The sequence below is a fragment of the Xylocopa sonorina genome, chromosome 10 (assembly GCF_050948175.1).
Source record: "Xylocopa sonorina isolate GNS202 chromosome 10, iyXylSono1_principal, whole genome shotgun sequence".
Lineage (NCBI taxonomy): Eukaryota > Metazoa > Arthropoda > Insecta > Hymenoptera > Apidae > Xylocopa > Xylocopa sonorina.
In genome coordinates, this window is record NC_135202.1 from 9,107,020 (window position 1) to 9,122,379 (window position 15,360).

The 15,360-nt window shown below is 45.9% G+C and overlaps 1 protein-coding gene across 1 annotated transcript in view; it reads right to left on the reverse strand.

Moving 5' to 3' along the window:
* The window catches only part of LOC143428406 (uncharacterized), a 64,203-nt gene extending 55,798 nt beyond the window's left edge, over nucleotides 1-8,405 (reverse strand). The window contains exon 1 of the mRNA XM_076903242.1: nucleotides 8,114-8,405. Coding sequence (XP_076759357.1) covers nucleotides 8,114-8,174 — 61 coding nt within the window. The 5' untranslated portion in view covers nucleotides 8,175-8,405. The remainder of the gene's footprint in view (nucleotides 1-8,113) is intronic.
* Nucleotides 8,406-15,360: the final 6,955 nt, after the last annotated feature.

Sequence of the window (15,360 nt, forward strand, 5' to 3'; positions counted from 1 at the left end):
CGGGAGATCGTAGCAGAGGCCAGTATATTTGCTGGCGATAGGTGGGAGAATGCTTCGAGGAATTGAAACCGTAAATCTGGCGGAAGTAGGTACGGTTCCGGTGGAAACAGTACGTTAGACGTAGATCTGGATGAAAAAGGATGAAGTTTTGCAGCGGTGAATCCGGAAGGAGTAAACTGTGGATACAGGTAACAACGAAAGATGTAGAACAACGTGGAATTGAATAAAATAACGATAAAGAAATGCTAGGATTATCCAAATCGAATTGAAAATTGTGTAGCGATCATGAGATCGTGCGTGGAGACAAGTACGATGGATTAGCGAAGATGATCGCGTTCCGACACCAGGGCAAAGCAAATCTAGACGAGTCGAAGTCGAAGGTAGACGCGTTGCCATGATCTGCAGCAGGACACGAGCGGAAGAACGCACGCGACACGGATGACGCGTGGTCACCGCGAGAAACTGGGTCGCGTCCATTTCCTCGCGGAAATCGAACTTTCCTAGCCGATCGGAAGGGCATTTTTCGGGGATGTGCTTTCCGGCCATTTTTTCTATTATCCTTCATCAAACATTAAAGATGATGCGAGCCAGAAATGGGCTGCTCTATCGAGAGATGCCTCTCGATACTTTATCTCGCTGTTAGAGGAACAATATTCGCATCGATTTCGATTACTTAAGGATCGAACGTGGCGGTCGCGCGTGCGGGGACGTTTAATCCGAGGAATGCGTTCCCGCTCGACGGATCGATTCGCGGGTTCACGTGTGAAAAAGATGCGAGAGAGCCAGGCGCGAACGTGTGAATCTCTCGAGAGGAAGCGAGTGCTCTCGTCGCTTTTTTAGGCTGTCCTCTTAAAAGCGCATAAATAAAAAAAAAAAAGAATCTTGCGCGCCTCCATTCAGCGTCCCTTCAACAGTCTCTACCTCAAGTTGCAGCTTGGAAACTTGGTCATCGCCTCGACGCTTTGCCAGCTGTATCATTGCCAGCATCATATTTATCGCTGACTGTGAACTTGTACACAATCATCGCCTCGTTGGAGGTTGATATAACCGCCAAAGTGATGATGAAACTTTCTATAATTATTTCTGTGTCGTCTGATATTCTATATCGGTGTTTATAACGAATGGTCGACTGTTTAGACAGCTAATTTTACGTCTGTGCGCGAGCAAAGATTTTTAACCTCGTTATCGTACCTACAGTGATTGGAGAACCGCGAGCGATCACGATGAGAACGCGTGGAAAGTTCGTAAATCGACGAGCTCTGGTAGCCGCAGACGAACGAGAACGTCGACTTTTCGAAATCTACCATCCAACACCGAACCTTATCCAGTCTGAAGAGGTCTGAAAAGTTTCTCGGACCGGCTCAATTTCGTGGATGCGCCCGCGCCCGCTCGCGCACACACACACGTATAGCAACGCTCATTGATACAGGACGCGGTCCAATTACTGAAAATCCGCCGTTTCATTCCGGTAACAGTGAATGAAGTCCGGGAATCTTCGACCCCCGACCGCTTCCAGGAGCCTTCCGCCTCTTTTCTACGTCTCTTTGCTGCTCCGTGAAAGGATCCTTCCGGACGCACAGCGGTGAGGAAAAGTGCGGCAAAAATTTGAAACATTCTCATTGCGGATAGAACGTTTCAGTAAAATCGAATGAATGGATTTTGAAGAAGATCATATTAATTTCTCGCGAATTTAAGTACAATGAATTTTGCAATCTTTTTTTGCCGCAGAAATATATAATTATTCTTTAATATTATCGTGAGATTCGTTTTTATTCATTTTTTTTAATCCATGAAACTGTGTGGATTTGTAGGTGTTCCTATTTTTTGTTCGATCCTCGTTGCAGGCTACGACGTATCTCCCTTTGTTTCGAGCATTTCGATGCCTCCGATTATTTCCATGAACGGGAACGAGGAACCCGGCCGGGTAAAAGGTGTTTCCCGATCCTGGCATGCTTCTAAGTCGCTGAAGCGGCGCGTACCATTTGTAACAGGCTCAATTTCACGCGACCCCACGCCTCGATGCGCGAAAAGAAGATCCCGGGACACGGTGCGCCGATTTCACGTACGGATTCGTGGCGCTTTTCCACCAGGAAGGACGCGACGGTACAAAGCCGGAGTGGGGCTTTCAAAGCAGAGAAAAATTACTGTAATTTTAGCTACCGTCGTGGTCCCCGAACCGTGAAGGCGATCGACGTTTCCTGCTGCGATGGAGAAGCACTTCCTGCACGTTTCAGGCGAGCCTGTTCTTTGAAGCCAATTCTCGGTTTTATCCCACCCGTTCGTTGTTTATCCTGTGTTCTACGTGAGAAGGATTGTCTACCGATTTTCGTGACGTCGTGTGGAATATTTTCCGCGATATTTTACGAATTGCAAGATTACTAGAGAAAAAGCTCCCCTTCGTTACTTGCCCTACAATTCTTTCGAGCTTCCTCTATACAGAAGCGGCTGGTTCTTTTCACGAAGTGTCCACCTATGTGCACAACACCGCGCTGAGAACGCACACGCGCGTTCCCATTAAACTGAACACACGGTATTAAAAATTAAGACCACGAACAGTGGGACCAAGGCGGCAGACGCCACGAGTCCTTTTCTCCTCGAGCCCACGCCTTAGAGCGCCCTCGAGAAACTTCACGATACCGCACTCGACGCTCTCTTGGTTCCCCCACGTATGTCTTTATGACACCGCGGAAATGGAAATTGCTCGATCCTTTAATAAAACGATCCTCGTAACGAGGAACGACACGTTCCCCATCCTGTCCTCCTCGAGAGTAAAGCATAAAACCCCTCGGATTTTTACGATGATTCCTTGTTCTCCAACGGTCGCCATTAAAATTTTTTACGGTTCTTTCTTAATAGTTCCATTAAATACAGTTCTTGCGAAAATTTTTATGTCACCTTCGAGAGCGGGAAGAAATGTAGCATTGTTTGCAATTTCTATTTTTTTTTTTTATACCCGCCATGCGTACAATTTTGATATCCTGAACAGCAGTTGGGGTGTCTAACGCAAAAATTTACAACCCCCTGAGAAACTGAATGTTCGTTCAGCCTTTCACGGATAAGGAACGTCCCCATCATTTTCCCGGATTTTTCGCTGAAAACGCTGACTTACAGGCTGCTCGCCGTTTTCAGGGTGGCACGACGAGCCTTTTCAGCTGTCGGCGGCCGATAACAGCCGGGGATTCGAATGAAATAATAGGCACATTCGGGAAGATTATCGACATGCGCGCGCGATCGTCACGAGCAACTAGACGGGAACAATGAAAAGGGGTTGGTCGAGAGAGGGTGGGTAACCGCGAAACGCACGAAACACCCGCCCCTCTGGACGTACGCACACGATGTCCTGCCTGATTATGCGGCTACTTGCCCCTATCGAACAGTATACGGGCCAGCAGATTCGCGAAATCATTGTGAACTATAATTCCATGACTTTGATCGTCGACGCCTGGCTGGTCATCGTTCTGTTTGATTTGTTCTCCGAATTATGGATCCCGTTGCACGATAGATCAGACGGTACATCGTAATAAACATTGATTCGATTACAAAAATCACTATGAAATCGAAGAGACTCTGCCAGTAGAATCTCAGATTCAGATTGTTCGCGCACAAAGGGGTTGTATTCTGGGATAGAACCAGTCGATCCACCGGCAAAATTCCAGATTTCCAGCTCCAATAAACTGATAAAGGTCCGCGAGGGTGCAGCCCCGTGTATTTACGGCGTCGCATACGCTTTATTACCCCTCTGAATAGAGGAAATTCCACGGTGAAGTGTCTGCGTGCGGGCTGGGATTAGGGACTTCATATTCATGCCCTTATTAGATGCACGTCGATGCGGTATGGAGCGAGGAGATGGACGAGGAGGCGAAAGAGTGGGCGAGAGAAAAAAACGCGGTCCCTTTCACGAGCCTCCATTACCTGATTGGCTGGCTGAAGGGAAACATCGGCGTTAAAGCGTCGCATTGTGCGGGGTCAGTTCGCAAAGATCTCGAGCAAGACGTGGGGACCATAGCTCGTAACTAGATCAGTCCCTTTTCTTTCTGTCGATAATAATTTGGTTTCTTTTTTCGAGGTTCGGAGACTGGATGCGTTCTAATTGAAGCAACTTGCGTTTACGCAATCTGTTTGTTCCTACTGTTAGGGTACTTTATCTTGGACTTGGTATGTCAAGCATATGTAACAAGCTAGATCCTTTTACTTACTCGAAGGAATAACGATTCACCTATGTCACTGGCTCTTGTCAAAATTCTAGTGCAAACATCCCTCTGGTTTAAGTATCAAAGCCAATGGAAACAGGAAAATCCATTGTTGGAGGGAGGTTGCCATTATGATAACTACCCCCGAGAAAATCCGACGATTTTAATAATTCAAAGGGCTACGACAACGATTTAATTCCACCACTCGAGGGTTATTATTAATAACCATAATAATCCTCAAGGTAAGTGAAGACCCTTATCCGAACGTGTACAAAGTATAGGGGTGCGTTATTCCGCCGTGAATTCTCGAACGGAGACGGTGGCCCGATAATTCCACTTTGCAAATTGCCATACTTAGCGATAGCTTAGCCTCCCAGAATCAGCCCCTTAAAGTGTGTCAGCCTGGCTCCTGTCCGAGGAGCACCGCGATCCTTAATCCTAACCTCCGTGATCCGTACCCGCGCGTTTCCGGATTAGCTGACGCCGGAAGACGGTCAATTTAAGGCGATACAACGGATCGACTCCATTATTCCGCGGAAAAGTTTCGTCTCACGGATGGAGAGAATTAACAGCCGCGGCTCGAACGTTTCGAAACGCTCGAGGAACAATAGAGACTGATGGATAAGTATGTTGCGATTGATTCCGTCTGACCGATTTCGTCGACAATTGTACCTCTGATTAATTAGTGCGTCCCGTTCGTCGACGCGACTGACAAAAATCGTCCGTGTCAATCTATCAGAATTGAGTTAGGGGAGCAATCATTCGTCGCATTGAGAACTACGATTGGACAATGAAGTATAAATTCCTCGTCACGAGGATTCCCCGTATTTTTATCGAGCAATGTTCGCTGTTCATTTTACGAGAGCATCGGTGCTCGAATAAAGATTCATGGAACCTCAACATCTGTCCAAGAAGATCCCCTAATCGCGCGATTTACGTCGAGAACAGAATCCTGCCCCGTAAAAAGGCTCATTTGCCATGCCCAAAGACGCTCGTTTCCTTCGATACTAAAGTCGAAATGGAAATCGTAAATACCACCTTTCGACAGCGATGAGATTCTTCCTACTGTTTAACCATCTGTAACGTCGTGTAAATTGAAAGTTACATACCTAACCGTGTTAATCTTTGTCATAAGAAAAAAAAAGTAGTATATTTTTCGCAAAATGAGCGATTAAAAGGCGAAGAAAGACTCTTCCTCTTTGTACAGCGATCACACAGTTCGTGTTGTTCAGATACGTTTGCTTCGCGAGACAGCAGGCTTGATCGTTCGCCTAATTCCATCCGTTCACCCCTTCCTGACCAGGTCTCCACCCCCGGTTTCGCAATGTGGGACAGCCGAAAATTCGGTTAGACCCGCCCCTATCCGCTCGCCTCGCGACTCACTCGATTGAAGCGTAAACTTCACCTCGGGAATAATGCTATTCGTTAGGTGATCGACGCGTTTCGCCACGGTGGTTTGAAAATTCTGATCTATGAAAAACTATCGAGAGTCAACCCTCGTCGCAAGTGGTGCGAGTCCCGTCAGAGTCAGCCACGAAATCGACAACATCTGCATGCGAATGATCTACTTACACAGATTTTATACTCTTGCTCTTTGGATCAGGATGAAAAATCGCATCGAAAAGGTGCAAGTAGAATTTTACTTTCAAAGGGTTGAGCCAGCTAGATGCGTTGGCTTTGGAGAACCTCCATGGCGAACCGATTGAAAAGGACGAGGGTGAACGGAGAGGAATGCAAGGGATTGACCACGTTTTAAGCGCTGATTCCGTGGGAAATGGATAATCGAACCGTTTAACGATAGCGATGGGTGGAAATAATTAATGTAGCGTAGTGGATTTCGGGGGGGGGGGGGGGGGGGGTTAATCGGGATGACGAGGAATATTCCGTGCTCGACGATTGTTACTGGCGATGCTTAATGAGTGGTGAATCAAACGTTTGTGACACCGTACACGATATATATGGGACAGTTGAAACTGTCGATCTATGCAAATGAAACGAACTCTTTTCCTCGCGAAGGCATGTAATGAAATAATTATTCCAAATTCCCTTCATTCACAAGAAAAAAAAATTTAACTTTAAACAGAGGACCTTTCGATGTAAAATTGACAAAAGTCGATTATACAGGATGGACCAATAAAAATTACCATCCTGATACAAGGGAGCGACGCTTTCGAATAAAATGTGTTTCACATGAAAAAAAATCACGTTCGCACGGAAAATTTAAAAGAATTTTAATTTCACGAGTTATTCTCCTACTTCCGTAGGATCGCAGATAGTTCAACGTGATTTTTCCTGAAAGGTTACATAAATTGTAAGGTGGCGGAAACGTTGCGTTTAATGGTGATGATACATCGACCGAAATAATTAACGAGCCGCAGTGGATTTTGTAGGATAAGCAAACACGGGGATGAAAGGAGAGCCGCATATTTAACGCGTACGATTTCCAGCCGGTATTTACATTGTACGTCGAGAGTGGCTATCAAAATATTGGTAGTTCCGCCAGAGAGGCTAATTCTCTAATTATTTTGTGCACCGTGACTATTATATTGAATTACTGCGGAGAGTTTCTCGGTTATCGCGCGGAAAACATGTGCTACTGTGATTCGCAGAGTAAACGCCCAAATCGTACCAAAAATTACGATTAATAAACACATTGAACGTACTGAAAATCTCAGATCTGAATCTGAGTCTTTGCGAAGCTCATTGGGCAATTTAATACACAGGCAAATGAAAGACATTAGAAAGGTTCATTTCAACCCTTTACGACTCTAAAATTCAGAATTTTAGAAATTAATTTTTTAACAAGAATATTATTTATAGAAGTTCAAATTCGATGCAATATTTAAAAAATGAATGTACAACAATATCTGTGGATACTGAAGAAATTTTAGCGCAAGGGGTAAAAGTCTTGAGCAAGCTTTTCCAAGTTTTTCTCGATTTTTACGAATTTTCTAGCCGATGCGTAAACCGTTTCCGGGGGTGGTTTCGCAGCGTCGAAACTATGGCGAAACGTCTCGCGAACGTGGGGAACGATCGTGAACAATGAGTCGCGCTAATTGGGCACTTGACTCGATACTCGATTAAAAGCTGTTCGACGTTATCGGTTACTGACGTGGAAAGCCTTCCCCCTCGTCGAGAAAAACCGTTCTCCATCGAAAGTCGAAGTAGCTAGCAACTTCGATTCAACGCTGCGTTACTGCGCTTAGCCTGCCATCTTTATAATCTAGAATATCCTATCTTTACCTCGATTTTCAACACTCTTCTTAAAACGAATCGCACCACATACATTTATACGCTTTCTTGTGAGATTTAAAAGCAATCTAATTTATCAGAGAGACTAAGATTCTGCTTTGCGGTCAATCTTATCAGTAAAAAGTGTCATTTTTCTCGAATTCTCGAAACGTCGAACAGAACAATCTTACTAAGCAAAGAGAAAAAGCTAGCACTATGCTAGCTCTGCTAACGACATGTTATACATCGGTACCATAACTTCAGTGCGATGCTGCAAACTTTAAACTCGCGTCCCACATGTGCAACTCCATCCCCTCAGCATCAATCTGAGATCTTCGGAAGGGATCGATTTGTGCGGGTCCGCGCCCAACTTGCCTCTTGCACGATCTCCAATTGACGACCAGCCGAGCATTTCACATGCGGGACACAAACTTTAGACGTACCAAGTAATTTCTAACACAATAATCTATATGCAACTAACAGTACCATACAGTAAATTGAGCGATGTCGTCCAATCGACCGACGCCATCAGTTTATATAACTACATCTACAATCGAGCACGAGAATGCGATTGTTCGAAAACACTTGGAACTTAGTTCGAGCACGAACGACGTCATTCTCCAAATTAGCGACTTCCGTTTCACACGGACGCGCGTGCGAAGGTAACGCGTAGAGAATAAGAAGCCACTCACCGATGCAGGCGAAGAGCGCCACGAAGAGAATCGGCGGGAAAGCCCTCGAGGACGAGAACATCCTGCTGGCGGTGGTGCGAGCTCGTACTGCGTGAAGAAGTCCGTCAGTTCGGGCAGAGGGTCCTTCCGGGAGCCAGGAGCCGCCCAGAGGGGCGGGACCAACGTAGCCCCGCGAAACAGAAATGAAAAAGGCACTTGACTTGCACCGTCTACGGTCCGTTCTTTACGAATATTCCCCCTCGATCGTGGATATCGATCTACTCTCGATCACAAGTAAGCGAGTGCCTCCTTCCTCCCTTAAAATACAGACGATACACGAACGATCGCGACGATCCTCGAACGTTCCCTCTTCCTCTCGACGGATCGACTACCCTTCTCCCCCTTTCAATTTTTCTACCCCCGTTATCTCACGAGTTTAATTCAGATCTGTTCGATTTTATACTCGTCCAACGGTGTATCTCTCGGCTGGTAAAAGTTCCAGTAAAACGTTCGAACGCTGAGGACGATCGTCGATGGTATCGGTGGTAACGGGGCACTAAAGGGGCGCACGAAATCGCGAGCGGACGATGTTTGATCGGTGAGCCAACGAAAAGGCGCGTACTAACACGTACGACTGGTGCGGCGCCGCCGTCGAACTGACTTTCCGCGATACGCTGCAGCAGTGGCGACGCGCCGCGACGCGCCGCGCCGCGCCGCGTCGTCGCGCGCGCTTATCTTCCCGCACCTGTGTGTACCGCCCGATTTTCGAACGTGTGCAAGGCTGTAGCTGTATACCCGCTTGCAACCCTCTCTCTCTGTACGTGTGCGCCATGCGAGCTGGGAAATTCGGCCTGCACCCCTTACGCTGGCCTCCTTCGCGTCACCCATCAGCTGTGCCCGCCCTCCTGCGTCCTCCTCTGTCGCTGGGAATTGGACGTTTTCTTCGATGCTCCCCATCTGAACAGGAAACGGAATAAGTTAGCGGGGTAGCGATACTAGTTTGTTGTTAGAGAGATGCGCCAGAGTTTGTCTTAAGTTTATAACTGCGTTACACATTTCTAGAAATTCCATCGCCTTTCCACGGCCTTTGGGATTTGTTACGTTTTAGTAGCAGAGTGCAAAATGGCACGCAAATGCAAAAATGTTTAGCATGGTAGACGCGAGGTTATCGCACGCACGGCACGAGCAATACTAACGAGCTCGTGCTCGCCGTGGCATTCGTCTTGACATTGAGAGCGTGGCTCGAAGACGCACGTTTACGTTTTCTATGTTAACAGCTGAAAATAGCGAACGCGCGTATCTACGCGTTGCGAATGCGAGAGGTTCTGTTGCGAATTTATTTATCGAATCTCGTGGAAATATATACGGGAAAACCGCGAGGTAACAATGCAAATTTGTTGCAGTTTATACTTTTAATCAACGAAGTGCAGTCGATCGATTAGCTGGACGGAAATGGAATAATTGATGTAGATATTTTTAAACGACGGACACGATCTTGTGACTTTAACTGGTATTTAAATTTCATAACGTGATTTCGAACCCTGAAAGGTTTCCCGGGCACGTCTCCGCTCGTCACACACCGTCGCCTTTGTATAATAATCGTTACCGGCTCGATATTCAGCCGAGGCGATATTTTAACGGACGTGTAATATTTTAACGTTAGCTTTGTAACGCTTTATCCGTTCGAGTTTTTTTTAATTATCATTTTATCGGCTCGCGCCAGAGTTTCCTGTTATTCATCATTTTATCGAGTTCCCTCGGAGTTATATCAGTCGCGCTCGTTAGAACGACGCTCTGTGCCGCGTGCCATCGCGGGAATTTATAAAATAGTTACAGCCACTTTGAAAATAACGAAATTCCGGGACTGGGAACTTCAATATTCATTGATATCAAACAGGGACTCTACGCCAATACGTGTAGACTCTCAAAATTACAACATACAAGGAAAGTACAAAAATTACACGACAAACAGACTTTCCTTTGACTCGCACCAAAACATGCAACCCTTTCTCAATTCTCAATTTCACGAAAGGGGCAAAAAAATTAAAAAGAAGAAGGGAAGAACGCAAAAAGCGAGGTTTCGAGGGGTGAATCGTTCTCGATGGTCCATGTTTCTTCGGCTCGGGACGCAAAACGCGTTTAATCTACCTGGGCAGCGTTCGTCGTGGATATCCAGGAGGCGTTTGGAAGCGTTTACATATCGAGTTGCATCAACGTTATTGCAGCGTGCATTCACGCGGCAGTTATCGGTGCGCGCCTATGCATTATACGCAGGCAACATTGTGCCAGTCCGGCATCAATCATCGGATTTCCTGCAGGTGAACAGGACGGGGGTTGGACAGAGATTTCTCTGCGTTCGACGCACCCTCCGAACGCGAATCGATCCCCTGCGAGATCTGCAAGGTAGATTCTCAAGGGAACGAACAATGTAACGCTAATGTAATTCGCGTTTCTGAACAATGGATGGAAAATACGGCTCTCGTTTGTTCTCGAATTTATTCTTTCAGTATACTTCTGCGAAAGGAGGGTGCTTCTACGAATATTTTGTGTATGTAACGACACACGTGAAATTTTCAAAGATATTAGTTGCAAAGATGTTAGGTTCTTATTGGAAGATTAACAAAATTCGAGGTTTTGTATATTCTTTCAGTACGGGGACACGAGATTGATGAGGTGATCGTACAAATGGAAAGGCGTAAGAGTCTTCCTTTCTCGCATGCATGGTAGCCATGTTATTGAGGACAGAAGTTGTGTCTTTTTGAGAAAGTGTTACAAAGTTTCGTCGACGCTGCAGTTTGCTTCATGCGCCATTTCGCGTCGACTCCGACAAGATGGATGTTTCGAATGAAATTTCGTAACCTTCGGAATATCGAATGAGAGTCGCGGAATTCTGGAAATGGCCCGGAGGCACCTCCTACGTCTTATTTCGTTAAAACTCCTCTCTTCCTCTAATTTCCCTTTAAACGATTACAACATTCATCCCAACGATCAAGAATAGCATCTCCATTCTGTTCACTTCTCAGAAAACAATTCGATACGCACAGAGGCTACGCTCAAAAACAAGAATACAAGGCTGAAAATCTGTTCCTAATAACAGTCCATTACAATACCGAACTTTGAATTAAAAACCCATTGACTCCGGTTCCCAAGCAGACTAATTCCTTCCTGGTGAACGCGATTCATTTTTCTTCTGCCAGAACGTCAAACAACGCGATGCTGGACAACAATGGAGAAGGAACAAGACCGCAATAACGCTTCTATACACGTAATGCCAGTCGTTTTTGTTCCGTCGAACGGTCGATGGAATAAAAAGAGATCCTCGAGCTTCCCACGAGGGAGGTCTCCGTTCCGTTTCGCGATACAGCTTAAACATCGAACCACGGATCGGATTATTAATGAAAGTTCACGTATCTCTCTACGAACAGCTAATTAACGGCGCACTTTCGACGAGCATGAATATTCCGGTGGACGAAAAATATTTTCAGTGCCACGGGGATGAAACCTCGGCAAACATTTGCGAACGGGCCTGTTTGACCAGGTCAAACCCAGTCGGATTCGCTCCGGGTGATGTGATTAATTCGCGAGAAGGAGGTGCCATTTTCGATCGTTGTCTCCATTCCGTCCACCGTGTTCCCTGAAAAAAATTCGTCCATCGTTGCTCGACCTTTCGTGAAATAAAATCACAGGAACGACTCTCGCTTCCTGTCGCTTCGAGATATTGATCCAAAAGGTCAATCTACAAATTGCGAGCGGACGATATCCTGCTCGAGCGTCGTTTCGAAACGTTCTGACCCGGGAAACGTTCGAAAGAAACAGCGGTCGAACGTGTTTCGTGCATATTACAAACTTTCGTTTCCGTTCATTGGCGAAGGTGCAATTTAACTTGGACGGTTTTTCCACCACCCCTGGGGGATCGTGTCGCGCGAGGTAACGGTTCGCGTCCCGATAGCGGGACCCGAAGAAAAATGCTAAGGCGGCGTTTATATTTCCCTGGATGGCGTGACGTTTTTATTTGATTGGCCGCGCGTTGGATCGAGGCAGTAAAAACGGGGTCGAACGGAACGACGATTGTCGCGAGTCCGGCGATTGTACCAAGTCCACGTGCTTGCTCGACGCGCACGCTGCCGATAATATCGCGTAATTGCGCGACGGTTGTGTCGTAAAATATCCAGTTCGCCGAGTTGTTCGAGGTGAGGCACGTTGCTTGCTATCCTAGAGCTGCACCTCGTACTTAAACGCTAAGGTTGCACTCACCTACTCCGTGTAATAGAGCTGCTCGATAGCTGCGCGAGTGGCGAGCAAATTTATGGGAAAAGTTCCCGTCGATTTTATTACCATTTAGTGAAAATATATCTCGAGACGTTGAAACCCTGCAGGTTGCTGTCTCGAGTGAAACGAATGAGTGAACAATTTTCTGGAGAAACATTAAATTTACAGAGGGAATTGTTTGTCTCCATAATTCTATTATTTTTCCTTCTTTTATGGGAGGGAACGGTTCTCTGGGATTCAATAATCATACTTGAGTTGCGAAGTCAAGTTGTTCCTGTTCTATCGAATGAAAAAAAAGAAGAAGAAACTATCCGCGGTACGTGAGAGTACAAGAAAGAGTGGAAAATAGATAATAAAAGGAACGAGACAGGATCGATTGGAAGGAACGGAAGAAAAGGGGGATCGTGAGAATGGTAACGGCACGCTCGATGCCACTTTGAGCCTCCTATAGAATTCCACGGCGAAATGCCTCGCAGCATTCCAACAAACAGCAACAGCCCTCGTCCCTTTCTGTCGGTGAACTTATCGTGACCGACCTACCCCGAACTCCCGTTCGCCATTCTCTTCTTCCACTTCTCTCCCCCCTCGCAATGACCCACATGACCGTCGACTTGTATCTGCTTCCAATTAAAAGAGCGCGGCATTGGATCGCATGAAGAAAAGTCGAAAGAAAGCGACACTGACCCTTTCGACCCTTCGCTCCAATACAGAGGAACCCCTCGCGTTGGCAAGGGTGCGAAGGACGCTTCTTTCAGCGTACGCAATTCCATATTCCTGATTAACTTCGTCACGTTCACCTATCCCTCCCTCTTTCTATAATTCTCCCTCTGAATCTGGATTTCAGTCATCGTAAATTGTATATTTAGATATATGTTCAATTTTTAACAGTTTCGATGCAAGACTTACGATGGCGCACTGCGCAAGGGTTAAGCACACCCCTTGAACCAGGAGAAAGCATCCAAAGGGAACAAAAAATGATGAGATACAACGTAACACGTGTTGAAACACCTTCGAAACGATAAATCGAGCGATACACAAATAAGAAGTAATCTCTGGAGACAGATCTATCCCCTTAATAACGAGAGGGTAGCTAGGATACCAGTCGGATATTAAAGTCGAGTCCACTTTATCGAAGTGGCCGGTTTACAAACTGCCCAACCGATATAACTCATCGTGGCGGTCCTAAAACCGCTCCACGGTAATAAAGGCCATCCACGTCTTGCTTAATCATTGATATTAACCCATTCGCTGGACGGTGAGAAAATTCAACCGCTCCTATAGTGTTATGGCGATTATCACCCCCCGACGGCCCCGTGGAATCTATCGTTTGTGGCGAAAGTCGTGAAATTAGAGACAATTGGGGGAAGATTGCGTATTACGATGGTTAGGAAATTCTCAAGCGAAATACTCCAAGTAATGCTTTATGTTCTCGTCCGTGAAACTCGTTAATAATATTTGTGAAAGGCGTGCGTATTCTTCTGAAACAAAAGGACACTGCAAGGAACATCGCACAATGGATAGATGAAAACGGATATTTCACGTTTTATCGCTCGCGTAATGTCTTAAATGGTACTTCATCTTGTACGGTTGAATTTAACGATTGAATACGCTGCAAGAATTATTATAATCCTATTAAAAGAGCACGTAAAAAGAGAATGTATAATTTCACGCGATCAGTGCAAATGCGTTCACAAATTGGAGTTGAGGCGCCATTACAAACGAGGGTCGTTTCGCCCCATAATGACCGACACCAGCACTACGTCGCGGAGTTCGACGCGTTGCATCCGCAGGCGCAATTTCACGAGCCGCTGCTCGTATCGCGGGAAATGAAAATAAAATAGAAAAGAAGAAGAAGAATGGTTGGGAAAATTTAATTACTGCGCTGCAATTGCGAACGGGGCGCTCATTTATGGCGCGGATTCCGCGTTGCGCCATAAACGAGGCATCGCAGTTGCGTTCTCACGCCTTTAAAATCGCGGATACGTCGCTACCGTTTTTCAGTCGCCAGCCGGCTGATGACTCGCTTTGGCTCGTAAACGAAACGAACGTAATATAAAACTTAGCCACTTTGCATTCTCACCCCTTCTCTCGCGACCTTTCGCGCGTAAAAACGACCAGGTTCGCCAGAAGGAAAACCCCGCGACCAAAACTTTATTTTCCAAGAGAGGCGTCTGAAGATGCAACACGCCATACAAGCGATATTTGCATTTTTACGGCGACCAAATGAAAACCTTTTCGTGAATTTGTTTCCCTTCTGCGGATAAAGGGACCGAGTATATCTTGCGTGTCACGTTCCCTTTTATACGCGTGTATTCTCGCCAAACAATGAATAGAAAGGCATGTAAGGATGCGAAAGACAAAGAAACGGCTCCCTCAAGTTCACCTGGAAAAATTGTTCCGAACGTATACGCTCGAAGTTTCAACTGTTGCGAGAGGAAGACGCGATAGAAACGCGTCAGGGTCCACGCTATTTTACGCTCGTAATTTCCATGTGCCTCGCCTACTGATATATTTTTTTACCGTGGAAAGAGATGGTTTACGAAGTTGAGAGATGAAAATTCATCTGACAGAAAGGAGCGAACATAAATCAAACGCCGCAGAAATAACGCGAACGACATTTAGAAACTGCCTCTTGAGACGAGAGCGAAGTTGCCCTATAAATTTAAAATTCACATGAAAAGAGCAAATAAACGCTGCGCGTTTCCGTCGAATGAAATTTCGTAGCAACTTTCTCATCTTGATCGATGCGATATTATAAAATATTTAATGAAACATTGTAAAACGTTTGCAGCGCGTGATTCGGATGCATAGAAGAAATTTAAAATCAGAAATTTCTATAGATTGTCACAGTAAAGTTCTTCTTTATCGCGCGTTGCAATCCTACCGTGCCTTAAGCTGGTAATTTAGCGGGTGACTCGAAAATGGTAACATCAGGGTGCGTGGCAGCACCATCCTGACCCAATCTAACTATCGAAGCGTCATCTAAGTAGACAATAAAC